The sequence below is a fragment of the Glandiceps talaboti genome, chromosome 11, assembly GCF_964340395.1.
Source record: "Glandiceps talaboti chromosome 11, keGlaTala1.1, whole genome shotgun sequence".
Taxonomy (NCBI): Eukaryota; Metazoa; Hemichordata; class Enteropneusta; family Spengelidae; genus Glandiceps; species Glandiceps talaboti.
Window position 1 is genome coordinate 19023389 of NC_135559.1, and position 17261 is coordinate 19040649.

Here is a 17261-nt window from a genome sequence, read left to right on the forward strand (position 1 = left end):
GTACATTTGTATTTAAGTGATGCGCATGCTGACCAGAAACAATTCTTTTCTATTTTTAAGTTTAATTCACATATCAAGTTCATCTACATGTATCTCCAAACTCAAGTACATCTACATGTATCTCCAAACTCAAGTACATCTACATGTATCTCCAAACTCTAATTGTAGTAATTGTACTATGAATTAATAAAAGAGATTGTTTTTTATTTGTAATTTGCAGAATTCAAGTAGTATAATGAGTAAAACCAAGAAGCCAGTAGAGAGTACACACACAGCACAACCATGTGATGTATGGCTGACAACAAGAGGTAGACACAGGGTAAGTCAGGCTTTAGAATCTTTCAGTATTAGTAATTATGTTTTGAAAAATTAAAGAAAAAATTACCAAAATGTGATATTTTCCCCCAATCAATCAATCAATCAATCAATCAATCAATCACTTGCTCACTCACTCACTCACTCACTCACTCAATCAATCAATCAATCAATCAAAGCAGAGTGTAGCAGAGAGTAGATGTAATGAAAATTCAAATGGAGTGTATGCTTGCAGGGCTTGAAATCCTGGCAGCCTAGAAGAATGTATCCAACCGAAACTACAAAAATTGAACCTCTCTAAAAAGCAGTCAATACAGCATTACATGTATTACATTTTCATTATAAGTGCAAATGTACTCAGACATGCAAAGTACTTCTTTCCTACAAACATATATAAGTTCAAATTTCTGTTGTTTTCCTGTGATCTTTGCTGTTGTAATGATTCTAGACAGCTTACTTTTATTGAACGTGAAGACACTAAAGTTACCATACCACACTGTTACTGTATTGAAAGTACATTCTCAGTAAACCTGTACACTGTTTATCAAACCAGTTTTTGGATTAGAGGTAAATTAGGGTAAAAATTACATAATTTTCTAAATTACCCAATTACAGATGAGGAGGCTGAACTATTTCCAATATGTATACCGAAATATTTTTCCTTATATCCATATCTTGTAGAGTATACCAGCACAAAAGAAACTTCCTGGAATACACTTTGGAAGGAAGATCACGGTTTTACCATATCCAACAATACCAGCAGCAACTAAACAGTCTAGACTTTCAGCTTTCTTTAAACCAGTGTTGCAGACAAGAAACTTAAATTTGAAAACTAATCATTATCCTGAACAAATAGGTAGGTGAAGTGAAAGGTTTGATTTGCTTTTAAAGAGACACAGTCTGTAACCTGGGTTGGGTTATTAAAGGGGACCATCACGCCAGGAAAGAGACATTTTCATAAACTATGGGTTCTGGAGTCATTTCATGATTTTACATCACCTACAATTACTTACAATTTCAGAGAAATATCAAGTTGATCTTGTGTCTTTGCACCATTGCATGATGGGAGTCAGCAGTAATATTTCCATAGTTGCACAATGAATATTCATGACTCCTAAGTGCATATTCCCTTCAATGTAAAACATCTCATGAATATTCAGTGTGTAACCATGAATATATTATATCTGCTGACTCCCATAATGCAATGGCCCACGTTTTGTAACCTATAAAGGCACAAGATCAAGTTGATCATTCTCTGAAATCACAAGTAATTGTAGGTGATGTAAAATGATGAAATGACTCTCCAGAACCCATAGTTGATGAAAATGCTTTTATTTCCTGGAGTGAGGTTCCTCTTTAAATGTCAGATGAAGATTAAAATTTAGATGACAAACACAGTTGTGTGGCAGAGCTATAGAAAAAGTTTGTCCATGAATGATCCTATCAAAGATAAGAGTGCACTAGAACCTAGGATTGAAACATGGGTCTTTAAGTTGAATATTACCCATTTCATTTCAATTACTGATTACACATGATATCTAGTAACTCTCAGTATCCAAGTACTATGTGGGAAATGTTTAAAAATTGCATTACATGGTACTCAAATAATTATCAGTATCTGCAACAGCATTTCATCTAATGCTACAAGGTCAAAATAAAACAAGGCTGTTGATTTATTCTCACTTATTCATTGCAATACATGTACATATGTGGCAAGTAAGTCATGTTGATGACCACAAATATGAATGATTGTTATTTTTATGACACACCTAGGTGGTAAAATTCTATTTCAAGTGCTGAGAATAGGCCTTTCCAGAATTTACGATGGTGGCACTCTACTTCCTGTCTGTGTGTACCTTGGGGTATACATGGTATAGGTTACTCAGTTAATCATAGAGCACTGCTGCTTTCCTCGATGTCTGAACAATATGAAAAATGTCCCTGATTTACACTTCTACAAAATGCCAAGGGACAAAGCCCTTAAGGAACGGCACTATGAGGGGATGATACCCCCAATTTGAGCGAGGGCACTGTATTCTCAATTTCCTGTTTGCAGTCTGGAATGGCCTATTGAATGACAAATGTGTATGTGTATGTGTATGTGTTATATCTGTAACGCTGACTCTTGATTTGTTTTACCCATGCAGGCAAAGATTTGAAGACAAGCAATTTTTCAAACTCAACTGAATTGAATAGAAGAAGTGAAGAGGTACAAGTTAGTACTGTGTGTCAGACTGGAAACACTACTAGGAAACTTGTCAAACACATTCATGAAATTGTATCAGGTGACATTACTTGTGTAAAAAATGGATGCAATGACAAACATGCAAATCACATGTCAAAGTCTGATTACTCATGTGACACATCACGGTTGGAAAAAAATTGTAACCTGTCACATTCAAACAATCACATGACACAATTAGTGAGTGTGAAGCGACAGGGGTCATACAGTGAATCACAGAATTCAAATACAGAAACTGGGGAAGAAGATTTAGACTACGGTACCTTATGTGGAAAGTCAACAGATATGAAATGTCACGGTTCATGCAGTAAATCACAAAACTCAAATCTACAATCTGCAGAAGAAGATATAGACTATAGTTACCTGCTTGGAAACTCAACGGATACATTGGAATTCACGGAAGATTCCCAGGGATATCTCAGACTCAAAACAAGGAATATTAAAGATTCATCACTAGAGATTAAAACAGATCAAACTAGTGATTCTGATGAGAGTGTCATAGCAGAGACACATGAACTTGACATTGAGAATGATGACATTGAAGACTATGAGATGATGTCATCATTAGATTGTTATCCAGACAGTCAAGGGTATTTAAGGATAGTTAAACGATGATGTAGATATTGGATTCTGAAAAAGTATTTGAGTGAATGATGGATATTTTGAGGTGGAATGTCAATGTGTCATTTACATGAATTATTCTGTAAGGTATGCCATGACGGTGCGCCCTCACACATCAGTCAACCCCTCTTGTGAGGTCAGAGTGACATGACGTATCCTGCAGTCTATGTGTTATTGTAAATATTGTATTTATTAACAAGGAGTAGACTAAGTGTATTTGTTGAGATTTAGACCCTTTGTAACATAGGTAGGAGAAATCTGGTCAAACTTGCATAGGTTCCATACTTTGTAGCATAATTTTGGTGGGGTAACCCGGTAACAGAGGGAGGAAGTCTGGTAAAACTTGCATACCTTGTAACATAAATTTGATGGGAATCTTGGTAACAAGTGAAATCTGATAAAATTTGCATAGATTTCTATACCTTGTACAGTAATTTTAATAGGGAATCCTGGTAAGAGAGAGGGGAATCTGCATACGTTCCATACCTTGTACCATAAGTTTGATGGGTAACCCTGGTAACAGAGAAGGGAAATCTGATAAAATTTGCATAGGTTTCTGAAGTGCTATGGACCATATTTTTGTGGGTAACCTTACTTCTTGGTAAAATATCTGCAATTGGGTAGATTTTTACCTACTTAGAACATCACCTAAACAAAAACTCTATGCATTGCAGAAACTTTTACCCTGTAAGAGATAAATGCAGAAGTTTTCATAGTAATAGGTGTAATTTAAACAAGTGTCGTAGTCATTTTACTTGACTTCCCACTAAAAATATGAAAAATAAGATAAAATAAAGATCAAGTTTTACTAAATTTGCTCCTTTGTGTTACAAGTTGTCAAACCATACCACATCATTTCTGTTTCAGACTTACGACATGCACATATAAGGATTATTGTACTAGTACTTTTTGAAAATTAAATAGGTGAGGGTAATATATTTTTTAAAGGATTTACTGATAGTACTTTGATAACATAAAGTTCCTCTGCATGTGTTTTAGTTTCTTTTTTAAAGTTTGATAAAAAGTAATTTAAAATCATCCATCTCAATAATTAGAACGAAAAACAAGTTGGCAAAGTTAAATCGCATTGACTTCTATTGCTGCTTTAACCTAATCCTGCCATGGCCACTGTCTTTTACATGGACTTGACCTAAAGTGGGTTTAAATTAGGCAAGACAGACATAAATGACAAAGACAACATCAGTGTATAGCGCCCTCTAGTGGCTCTGTGATGTACACAATCTAAGGGTCTTGCTTGTTTACTGTATTTCTCAGCTAGCTACTGTATTTGTCCTTTATCATTGATAAATATTATAATTTATAATTGATAATATCAATTTGATTAAAATCTGATGTGGAGAATATGGCTTGATTTCTTTATTTACCTCAATTTCCTTCGTATATATTGTAATTTTTTTTTTCATTTTTTTTTTGGTCCAGGAAGGCAGCAATCACTCTCGTAACAAACAAAACAAAAAACGACAATAAGCGAAGGAATTTGAGGTAAATAAAGAAATCAAGCCGTATTCACCACATCAGATTTGAATCAGATTGGTCCTTTATATTCTATTTTATCTATACCTTGGGATGACTGCCTACTTCCTTTATTCACACAACAAGATTTACTAGTATTTTAACAGAAGTGTTCATAAAAAAACAAGCACACAGTAGCCAAGAAATACAGTAAACCTTAGATGCTGGGTTTCTCTCCAACATCTATGAGTAAACATAGCAAATCAAGCCTTTTTCCTTGGATCAGATTTCAATCAGATTCTGATGTATATAGAGATAACATGTAAAATATCTAGTGATGTTACCAGCCTTTCCAGTGCTGAAAAACATACAGCCAAAATTATTTTAATAAAGATTACTTTAATTTTCTGAACTAATTTTTAATAAATGTATGTTTTCTTTGAGTCTGGAGTCAGACAAATAACTCTCTTTGCTGAATCTATGTCATCAGTTTTATTACAGGGTAAAAACAAAGATTTACTATGGACACATTTAAAAGCTGAGTTGTAAACCATTTACACAATTGAAAATACTTATAGAACCTTGATTAAACTATAGTAGTACAATATTAATGTCGATGAATGGCCTTTTTGACACTACATTTGCGTTCTGGCATTCTCAGAATAGTTCATTACCTAGTATGGATTCCTAGACATTTTTTGGTACATATCAAAATTTACATCATTAGATCATTGATATGTTATATCTTGATACCAGGTTTGGGTTCAGTCAATTGCAAATGATAGTTAGGTATACTTCAGTAAGTAGAATACTATGAGTGACTTTTAAATATGTAGTATAAATCTCGCCCAAAAATATAGAAACACAGTTTGTGCCCTTTTAATTTGTATATTCCTTGTTGTAAGCAATGTGACATCATTTCTGAAAACAAGGTATCCACAGATTCATCGTGATTGTTTATGTATTAGTAATAAGTCTACAAAATGTATGCTGTCTTTTTACGCAATTGCAATTATTGCCATGGTAACATTATCAGACTGACTGATACATCAGTTTTAGTTATATAATGTGTTTTTTGTCAGTATCACCATACAGAGTCCCTACATGTATAATCATTGTAATCTGATCACACTGATAACTCTACCCTGTTTACCGTGCGATTTGTGATTTTGCTTCAATGTCTAACTAATGGTTACCGCTTGCAATGCTAGTATTGACAACTGGTTAATTTAGCCATGCCCCCAATGGTAGTTTTCAGCATACCTGTTGGCAGATATTCACTTAATATTCGCTTTATGTAAATTATATGTCTTCACAATGAGTGCACATTTACATATTGACTTCATTTGGATATATAGTCAATTAGGCTGATGTACATTATCACTCCACCTAGTAACCAATCAGTTGGAGTGATTAATGTTGAAACCACATAAACTGTTTGCCATTGTGAGCAATACAAGTAGTTAGTAAAACAACAAAGCCAAATCACAGATCGTGATGTAAACAGTCTACGTTAACTGTAATGTCTGCCATTTTGAAATTATGCTAATTATGGTTTGAGGTATGTAATGAGAACTGTTGCTGTGAGTGTGGCTCCTAGGATATGTCATTCCATAGAACAGTAATTAAAAACTGACGATGCCAATAGACAGGCTAGGATCAATGTGATTGTCAATAGCTGGCCTTTCCAAAATTTGTCATGGTGGCGCTCTACTTCCTGTCTGTGTGTACCTTGGGGGTATACATGGTATAGGTTAGGTTAATCTTAGAGCACTGCTGTTTTCCTCGATGTCTGAACAACACGAAAACATCCCTGATTTACACAGAATACCAAAGGAACAAAGCTCTTAAGAAACAGTACTACGAGGTGATGATACCCGCAATTTGAGTGAGGGCGCTGTATTCTCAATTTCCAGTTTGCAGTCTGGAATGGCCCATTGTGATTAAGTACAGCATGTCTACATCATTGAATCTGACTCTTCTGCACTCTTTCCACCCAGTGACAGACAAGCTATGATTGGTGGTGGCTAGACTCCAATCAAAAGTGAAATAAAGAATTCATAGTCATAAATAACTCAGCATATAATTGCAGTACTGTGCCCCTTTAATAGATAAGTGAAACTTACAACGATTTGACCCATGGAGTCAATATACCATTTATTTAGCCGACGTGCCTCAAGTTAAAGTAGAATGCACCGTGGGGACCATTGTTCCTGAAAGTCAAAGTTCTTACAATGAGTAACACTGAAGTAAAGCACTTTCTCTATGCACTTCACTCATTTATAACATTCAAATCAAGTGTAAAAGTATATACTGTTTCAATTGGTTTATTTACAAGCCTAGCATGTTGCCTTTCTAATGTGGTCAATTAGCAAATGAAACAGTATACGTTTACACTTGATATGGATGCTATAAATGATTGTGGTACATACAGAAAACGCTTTACTTTGGTGTTAAGGGTTGTAAAATCTCTTCAAACTCCGGCATATGAAAGCTTGTTCCGAGTCCTTTCGAAGTAATCAAAGAAATTTTGGGCTTCATCATCTTACTTTCAAGAAAACCGACAATTTTCATTCCCCATAAAATCAACACATTATTTTCGCGGCCATATTGGATTCTAAAATGACTTAATTTTGAAAATCATTTTAACCTGTACTTCAAAAACGTATACTGTCACCCTTGATTTTTTTTCTTTTAGATTTTATCTGAGACTGGGGTTTAGTATCCCTGAATAGCGTAACAGCAAAAGTTGAAAATTTTATTTTCGAGGCACATACTACGTTACTATGGTAACGATTATTGTCCCCAGCATATATTGATGCGGCCCCTCGGTAAACCATCAACTTTGCATAACCTCTCCACGGATGAAGTATTCAACCCTATAGCGTTTACAGCACAACAGCCTGAAAATCAATTTGATGCCATAAATACTAACCTTCGTTCAGAAATCTTTTGTTAATGTCAAATCATTTTGCAAGGAATATGCATTAGTGGTTTTATTTGATTGTGGTATATTTTTACATTAGAGACAGTAATAGTATACACTTAGTAGGATTTATTTGAGTAGATTTATTAGCATCGTTAAATGTTGGAAGGGCTGGACAGATGTAATCTTTCTCTCTCGTTCTCTCTATTGCTCTATCTACTGTGTGATACCATCGCAATGTTGCTGTATAATGGTGAAATGATTTTTCTTCATATCGTATTCACTAACTGACAATCAAACGACAAGAAAAGTTAAACATGTAATGACATACAGGTACGTGCAGTGTATTCTAATAGTATTAATACAGTTTTGACTTCTTTTAGCGTTTTCCCCAATATAACTACAGTACACTTTAAAAATGTACGCTCTGACGCTGGGAAGTATTGACAAACTACGCCTTGTGTGTGAATATGGATTAGTGACACACATTTACAAATATTATAACTGCTTAGGGTAAGCCGAGTACGTACTTGCAGAGCGAGAGAGAGAGAGAGAGAGAGAGAGAGAGAGAGAGAGAGAGAGAGAGAGAGAGAGAGAGAGAGAGAGAGAGAGAGAGAGAGAGAGAGAGAGAGAGAGAGAGAGAGAGAGAGCGAGCCACAGGGAACCCAGGAACCGAAACAAATAAATAAATAAATAAACAGACAAACAGATAAATAAATAAATAAATGAACAAGTATAGGAACAAATAAAATAATTAAATAAAGCAGCAAATAAACAGATACTCATGGAGGTATACTAGATATGGTTTTTTCCTATACCATCACTACAAAAAACACCCAGGAACCGAAACAAACAAATAATGTAGTGATGGTATAGGAAAAAACCATATCTAGTATACCTCCATGAGTATCTGTTTATTTGCTGGTTTATTTAATTATTTTATTTGTTCCTATACTTGTTCATTTATTTGTTTGTTTGTTTGTTTGTTTGTTTGTTTGTTTATTTATTTATTTGTTTGTTTGTTTGTTTGTTTGTTTGTTTCGGTTCCTGGGTTCCCTGTGAGCGAGCGAGCGAGCGAGCGAGAGAGAGAGAGAGAGAGAGAGAGAGAGAGAGAGAGAGAGAGAGAGAGAGAGAGAGAGAGAGAGAGAGAGAGAGAGAGAGAGAGAGAGAGAGAGAGAGAGAGAGAGAGAGAGAGAGAGAGAGAGAGAGGGGGGGGGAAGCTTAGGACAGTACAGTATAGTTACTTTGGAACGATAAATAGGAAACGAATGCGAAGTTTCGATCCGTCTACTAGTACTTGATCACGCATTGATTAATTATTCAGCGTTAATGTCTCTCTCTGGAAGCTTAGAGCAAGGAAACAGAGAGCCTCAGACAAATATACGCACACGGTATATCACATAACGATAGGCTAACAAAAAAGATAACGCAAAACGTATATATATATAACACTAGAATGCGATGAATTTGATATCAAAATCTACATGGTAATTTCAAATCGTAAAGTCGATCAACACACGTAATTTACAGAGACAATTTTGTCCACGCTTAAAATGAGATTGATTCGAATGTCAGTTTTAACCCAATGGTTCGTCCATTTATTTGTCGTCATACTGACAGCGTAGGGAGTATACATCTCACATACTTCAATTTATCTTAATTTTTGAAGCATCTATCTAAACTTCAAACACTTACGATAACATTGAACTAGTCTGTCATACTAAACACAATCAAATGTTTTATACAGCTATGATTAGCATAGTACGTATGTCTAAGGTATAATAAAAAATGCGTGTTTCCCATAACCAAACCGACCCTTAGTGTAAGCCGCCAAGCATAAACATTTTTTTAAACATTTGCAACAAAGTATACAAGAAATTCTTTGTCTTCTTGACCTTCATGTACGTCTGTTTTCTTTCCCCAGTGATGTCTGTACACATTTCATCAAACTATCCCAGTAGGGGTATTCTGATCGACATTTCGTTTGGTTTTTGGGTCGACATAGAAACGACAAAATGAAATAAAACAAAAAAAGACCAACCTACCCTATTTTCTGTGGCCACGTTATCGGAGACACACACTTATATTTGTTCCTCCTAGTACTGTAGATACAATGTACATCATAAAAATATTTGGCGCAGTCGTCTGTCTGTCTGTCTGTCTGTCTGTCTGTCTGTCTGTCTGTCTGTCTGTCTGTCTGTCTGTCTGTCTGTCTGTCTGTCTGTCTGTCTGCCTGCCTGCCTGCCTGCCTGCCTGCCTGTCTGTCTGTCTGTCTATCTATCTATCTATCTAACAAACTTCATTATTTCATTATTTTTATCTCAAACTTCTACAACGATAAACATCGCAAGTTAAAATGTTATCATATCATATATCATATCATATCATATCATATCATATCATATATCATATCATATCATATCATATCATATCATATCATATCATATCATATCATATCATATCATATCATACCATACCATATCATATCATACCATACCATACCATACCATATTACCATACCATATATCACATCACATCACATCACATCACATGCATCATATCACATCACATCACATCACATCACATGCATCATATCACATCACATCACATCACATCACATCACATCACATCACATCATATCTCATATCATATCACATCACATCACATCACATCACATCATATATCATATCATATCATATCATATCATTTCATATCATGTATCTCATTTACAATATCATTTCGCGTATTATATACATTATATCGTATATCAAAGTCAATGTAGACCTTTCACAATAATTGTATCCTGGCCAAGAATTTCATAACTTACTTTCTGGATAACTTTCACTGCTAAATTAATATTACTGCACTGTCTTGCATAGCTACGGCATACACTCGATCTCTAACTATTTACGTAACTACCCATGAAGTACGTGGCAAGGCGTAATTTAAAAAAAGCTTCCCAACACTTTCAGGTTTTGAGTAATTTTGAAGAGCCCTCTCGTCTTTCAGCAAAGCAATTATCATCTTTCTCCATCACGGTAAAAATAGTTTTCGACGTCACAAAATATTGTTATTCTCGAATACATCCACTTCTTTCTTTTGATGTCATTAATTTTTTTAATGAAATAAAAGAAGTGAAACGTAATGCTACTCATAAACGAAGTGTCTCGAAACCATGAAATACATAAATAATGCGAAGATCAATCCAACGACGAAAACTTGAAGTGCTCGATGTGTTTCAAATTTTACGAGTAAGTGGAGTCAACGTGATCGAATTGTTAGGCTGGCCAGCTCGGAAACTTCAAGGTGTCGGTTCAAGCCTCGCCGTTGCCGATTGTTTCTGAAATGCTTAGTGTTCTTGGGCAAGATTTCAACCACTGGCACAATTCCTGTGCTTGTCAACCCAGCTTTGTGATTGGGGACCAGATAAGACAGAGGTTGCAATGTGAATACTTTAATCCTATGCGCTTATAAAGGCTGCAATGGATTGTATGCTCACCTGAAAATTAAAGGAAGAAAATAGGTCATTATGCTATTATAGGTCCATGCCAATGGTAATAATTGTAAAGTGCGTTGAGCACAATGTGGGAAAGCGCTGTAAATAAACTACCATCATTATGACTAAAGAATACATTGTTATTCTACTATTTCCGTCCTTTACAGGTTCAAAGAGTTAAGTAGTTTAAGTCATCTAGAAAGTCAGCAGACGTACATGAACGGCGTCAAACAAAACAAACCACTGTTTTGTTCCCATGGCAACTTTTGATGTCGATGAGAAAACCTCTCTTTTACTTTGACAGATGTTGACCACTTTGCTTCTTGGATAATCCGGTAGTAAAATTTGGCCGCAATACAGTGCCATATAAAATAACACTTACTATTCTAATAAAGGAAACGGCTTTACAATTACTATAAATCTCCCTGTATCACACATGTCGTTAGAAATCAGTCGAAACAGTCCGACAGTAACAAATCATATTATACGTCATGGGGGCCAAAGGTCACACAGTGTTATTATTCAAACTTAAGCCTACACCTTTTACATAAACACAGTGTCGCATAAAATTTTACGTTTTCATCAGAAACGTGAAGTTATGGTAACGTTTCACTGGGAAAGGATACAAAAGAAAAGAATGAAAACAAATGAACAAACCTGACTTGTCTTTTGGTAAAATAATTGAAGTTCTTTTTAGATCGAGAAGGCCTCTTTTTCGAGAAGGTGTTGGAGCGAAAACCCGCAAGAATGTTCTAACACTACGAATTATTACTTATCTATCTCCCTGGAATTACATGCCTGCAGGTATAAAAAGAAGCTCACAAAATAAACTGAAATCGGAAAACAATCAATTTGTGGTAAAATCCCAAGAAACCATTAAGATGTATAACGTCCGCCAACAAATTGTTTAATTGTAATATATCACCATCCAGCAACTGTTCAGTGGCAGTTTACTCGTCATAACATTTCTAGCAAATTGGCTTCGTCTAGATCAGATTTCGTACTTTCTGTAGGGACGTGTCACTAAATTCCTGCCTTGAACTCAAAACCCAAAACATGTTTAAATCATAGATGTTATGGGAACTTAAACATTTTATATGAACAAAAACATAAAAGCTAGCCAAAAACGGTAATGCACACGTACTGAGTCTATGCTCATTAGCGAGCGTTCGTTGGAGCGGCTCTAATAACGACATTTAAATGAAAATTTACGGTCTCACTTATAGTATGCAAAAAAACATCTCAGCTGATGCCACGGTTCACAAAATGTCGTCTGATGTATACTCAAAAATACATTTCGTTACAATAATTTCACCCCATTAATTCGAAAATGTAATAAAATTCACCATTTTTGGTAGCCTGTTATTGTATACATTTCCCGCCATTTTCCCTTGCTATAAATTGTTTAAGACCGACGTCTCCAGGTTATTGTGGGCATGAACATTTTGAAAAAATTCTTAATATATCGCCAATTGAAAATGCATTAGACGCATAGAGGAAAATCTGTTAGAAATAGATAAATGCATTATTGTTTTTGTTGCAACTAATATACACAACAATAACAACACAAACAAACAAACAAACAAACTAGGGTAGTAGAGAGCTGACTGAATGAACTGAACATGTACAATGAAAATCACGAGACCTGAAACAAAACGTTATCTGTGTCAACAAAAATCTTACCAACATTGCTACATTTTATCATCTGGCTCAACAAAAATCTTACCAACATTGCTACATTTTATCATCCGGCTCAACAAAAATCTTACTAACACTGCTACATTTTTTATCATTTAGCAAATATCTCTGTTGGTAAGATTTTTTGTTGAGCCAAACGATAAAATGTAGCACTATTGGTAAGATTTTTGTTGAGCCAGATGATGTTTTGTGATTCAAGTTACTTGTTTCTCAAAATGATTAGTTTGATAAATATGTGGATTTAGTCTAAATATGTGCTTTTAATAAGTTCAATACATAACCATTAATAGCTGGGCATATGTGGTTATCGCTGATTGATTTCTTTTCACGAATTATTGAATTATGAAGCCTTATCATTACGATCTCAGAAAGACATTCTTGATATAATGTGACATTTTCATACGTGGTCTGTTTACTTCCATTTGTAGATTGTCCATGCAAACCTGTTATTATTGGCAGTGTCAGTTACATGTGTGTTGATTCGTTAATCTTGTTGATCGATACTACTGTTACAGAATCTGACGTCACCCTTGACCTCCTCTCTGTAGGAATCTCGGGATTCTGGCTGTGTCGTGGTAAATGTTTGAAAATTCACACAACTGTGTACCCGACCTGAATGCAACTGGACTAATTGGCTATCGTCGACAAATTAATTATTTTCCAACGTATATTATTCAAACATCTCACACACTAGCGTTAAAAGCTCTTCTTTGGAAATGTTATTGGTGGTGTTTCCGTGACGTGAAATGAAAGTAGTTGTTTCAACAACAGTGCTTTTCAAATAAGGGAGGACCTCAACCATACGCAAACTAGGAGCGAAAAAGAGATTAATTGTTTAAGAAAAAAAAATACTGTGCTACAAAATGTTGGATACGGTGGATACAGTGAAAACGAAGGCTAATTCTCTGACGTTGAAATGTTGTAGAAACAGCGGCGCACAAACCTCCCAGACTTGGTGTTTGGTCTTCGGAGTTCTGTTCAGTGTCTACGGCGTTATCACTTCGTACTGGCTCTTTGTACTGAACGCAAAGGCAAGCAATTACGCGGGAGAAGTTTCAGCTTTGGAGGAACGTCTGGAAAAACAAGAACAAATTATTCACATTTTACGAGAAAAAAATGACTGGGAATGGCTTTCTGTAAGTATCAAATTCTCCTAATCTATCATAACTATAGAAATTGTTCAGATTAGCTTTTACGACAAAACCAGACCAATTTCTTTCATATTGCTAACTGCACTCCTATGAAACAGTGACTTTCCGGTCATATTTTAATAAAAGTTCACGAAATACAACTATTTCCATAATTCCAGCCTAAAATGATTTTAAAATGTGTCAAAATTTATACAAAGATAACAAATTTGTTTTGATATTTTGAGTGCATGGGTGGCGTGATGCTTACAGCGTGTGTTCCAAGATGACTTCAGCATGACATTTTGACAACATGTACATAATTCTGAAAGTTGAAACTCTGCGGTTGAGATATATAGGCTTGCTACTAAAGTAGTCCTCCGGGGAACATTCATTTACAGCAGAAACATATATAGTAGCCAAAGGAATCAATGTATGGAAAGCAACGGTCCTAGAATTTCGTTGCATCTGAGCCGTATAAGTACCATTCGACATTTGGAGTAATAGTAGGGATGTTTATTACAATACCCTGACGGCAAAATATAAACCATGAACACAATATCGCGAATACTTAATCCGTGTTTACGACTGAAGTATGTCGTCACCCGTCATCACCTGCTAGTAATGTCAAAGTTTTCAACTTATAAGGCAACCATTTCCCTCATCAGTTTTGACATGTACAGGAGGAAAAACGATTAGTTATAAAGTTTTGTTTTGTTGATTGCTATGATCACCAGATAAGATGAGTAATGCTAAAAAAAATCAGTTCGGATTAGACTTAAAATGTAGGAGGAAAAAACAGTTGTTTGCCAGAGTAATAGATTAAGCCAGAGTATATATTTCTACTGAAGCAAAGATATATGAAATATGAATGAAACCACGGCCTCGCCTCGTGACAGGTACATTTCGAACGGTGCCGTAAAAAGGCCTGTGGTTTACGACTTTGGTCCCGACTTTGGTCCACAACACAAGAATGGTCCCATATTATCTACATCCCTGTGGCTTCACTGATGACAGAACGTGGGATTGTATTTTGGGCCTTTATGTACAATGCAATACAATAAACAATCATTGGATAATTGGTATGTGTTTAAAAAGTGTTATTTTCCTCAATCCCAATATCCCGGTGTTTACATGACTTATCCCCAGGTTATCCGGTTTTTAAATTTGTATTCCCAGTTAATAGAAACAGGCAATTAAAAATCATGGGTGATTTAAACGGCGTTTACGTGTTTCTAATTAATTATGCCTGTTCGATAGTTGAACGTTTTTTTCTCACATTTTGAACTTAACGCTTTCTAGCTGAAAACCACCATTAATCATTTACATGACGTATTTTGTGATTCAGAACTTGATATTCAATAAACGATGCAGACTGAATAATGGTGTTAGGTGAAGGTTGGCGTCAACACAATCTTTCTTGTTTTTTCTTTAGTCACGTTTTCGTCGAGGAGCGAAAGGAAGTCGAAGTGACACGGATGATGACAATGCGATTACTTGTTTTGTTTGTCCATCGGGTGAGTAAACAAATAAATTGTTTGCTCTGACAGCTTTAATGTTGTTGACATATCTTTTGCAACATTTCACCAAACAATGTTCATCTGTTACATGTACAGTACAAACGGAGTTGCCTTTACATTTCACTCATATGACACGTGCACGACTTCTTTTTTACACACATTTAGACAACTTCGAATGCAATATAAACAATGTAGAGTATGCTGTGCACAGTGGGGATATAGAAACAGACAAGTTATAATGTTTACATAAGTTGAAAAGTAAACAATTGAAGCCACTAAAATCATCAGGTTCGTGTGTAATGCTTTCAGCAGACGCCTGTTTCTACTGTCAGACCGCTAATTTTTAGTGGTCTGAGTTCTACTGCACTGCACAAAATAAAGCCTATATCACTTTTCAATGTGGTTGGGTAAAGAATCCTAGTGTGTGTTGCGTCTCTGTTATTGTTAGTGTGGAGCTTCAATGTGTCTATCTTTGTATTAAAAAACCAGAATGTCCCATGGGTGAAACACCAAGGCCACACCGTTTATACTGTAGCTGTTCTGGGAGTGAATTTGACACTTCAAGCACATATATTGATCCATTTTCTCAGCAAAGTTGACACGTAGTTTTAGAGACCAAGTAATTGTAACAACAAGTCTTTCCTGTTAATAAAACACTCAACCAAAATTTTTACTGACAACAGTTCAATCATCAAATATACTGTTTGGCTAGGGAAAAAGTACGCTACGTCACTCCTAAAGTGATAAATCGCAGTCGTAAAGCGAGCATGCCTTTTTGCGGCAACGTCGTAAAACTACTAGGCCTCTTTATGGCAATGTTATGACACGCTCCCCAAGCTCTGCGAAGTCACGTGCTAGCCCCCCTTCACTATTCATTATCTAGTGTGTTAAACATTTTGACTTTCAGTCATGGGAATAAAACTTGTTTTTTTTGGGCCACTGAATCAATAGCTTGGGTAGTTAACTTTCTGCCAGTCGACAATATACATGCAATGACTGGCAATAACACACATACTACCAAAGGAACAAAACATGCGGGTCTCCGACTAATTTCTCTGAAAATCAATACCACATGAATGTTTGTCCCTGGGTCTTTTGAAGTTATAAAAGAAATTTTGAAGTTCACATCTTGTTTTCAAGGAAATCGGCAATCTTTTATTTTCACAGATTTATCGCAGTACTCGGCGGCCATATTGGATTCCAAAATGGCAAATTTTTATTTTGACCTCTACTTCAAAGACTTTTATGTGGCCCCTGATTTGGTTGTTGATTTTAACTGAGAATGGGTTTGAGGGTTTTTTGTGCAAAGTAACAGCAAAAGTTTTAAAATGTTGTTTCAAGGCGCGTACTACTTTAAGTCAGACAGATCACCAAGGCTACATCGACAACTTCAATCATGTAATGACGTCATCCGGACAGCGGGTTGGGTAGTTCACATATTACGAATTTTCTCCACTTTTGAAAACTGTTCATCTAATCATTTCTTTGTGACATCACGCGTGGAATTTTAATTGTGACTGCAAATAATATGATATACAAGATATAAGTTGTGCTGAAGGGGGAGGGAGAGATAAGAACAAGCAACAACATAGTATACAGAATGAGTTTAGAAGGCTTAGCTCTTGACTTGGATGATTTGCAAAGAATACTTAGACATAAACTAACCATTAAAATGATCTAGTATAATGTACATGTTAATGCATGCTTTACAAATCGTCTTCTGGCGTTGTTAGTTGAGACTGATATGTACTAGGGACTTCAATGTACGATATTTTAATATACGTCTTATAATTCATGTTGTCAAATCGTTTGTGTATGCTTGAAAATTGGGTTCTGTCAATAG

The 17261-nt window shown here is 35.6% G+C and overlaps 1 protein-coding gene across 1 annotated transcript in view; it reads left to right on the forward strand.

Moving 5' to 3' along the window:
* Positions 1 to 7737: 7737 nt before the first annotated feature.
* Positions 7738 to 17261, forward strand: part of LOC144442582 (uncharacterized) — a 19582-nt gene continuing 10058 nt past the window's right edge. Inside the window, exons 1-3 of the mRNA XM_078131963.1 lie at positions 7738 to 7910; positions 13320 to 13907; positions 15334 to 15415. Of these exons, the coding sequence (XP_077988089.1) occupies positions 13635 to 13907; positions 15334 to 15415 (355 nt within the window). The 5' untranslated portion in view covers positions 7738 to 7910; positions 13320 to 13634. The remainder of the gene's footprint in view (positions 7911 to 13319; positions 13908 to 15333; positions 15416 to 17261) is intronic.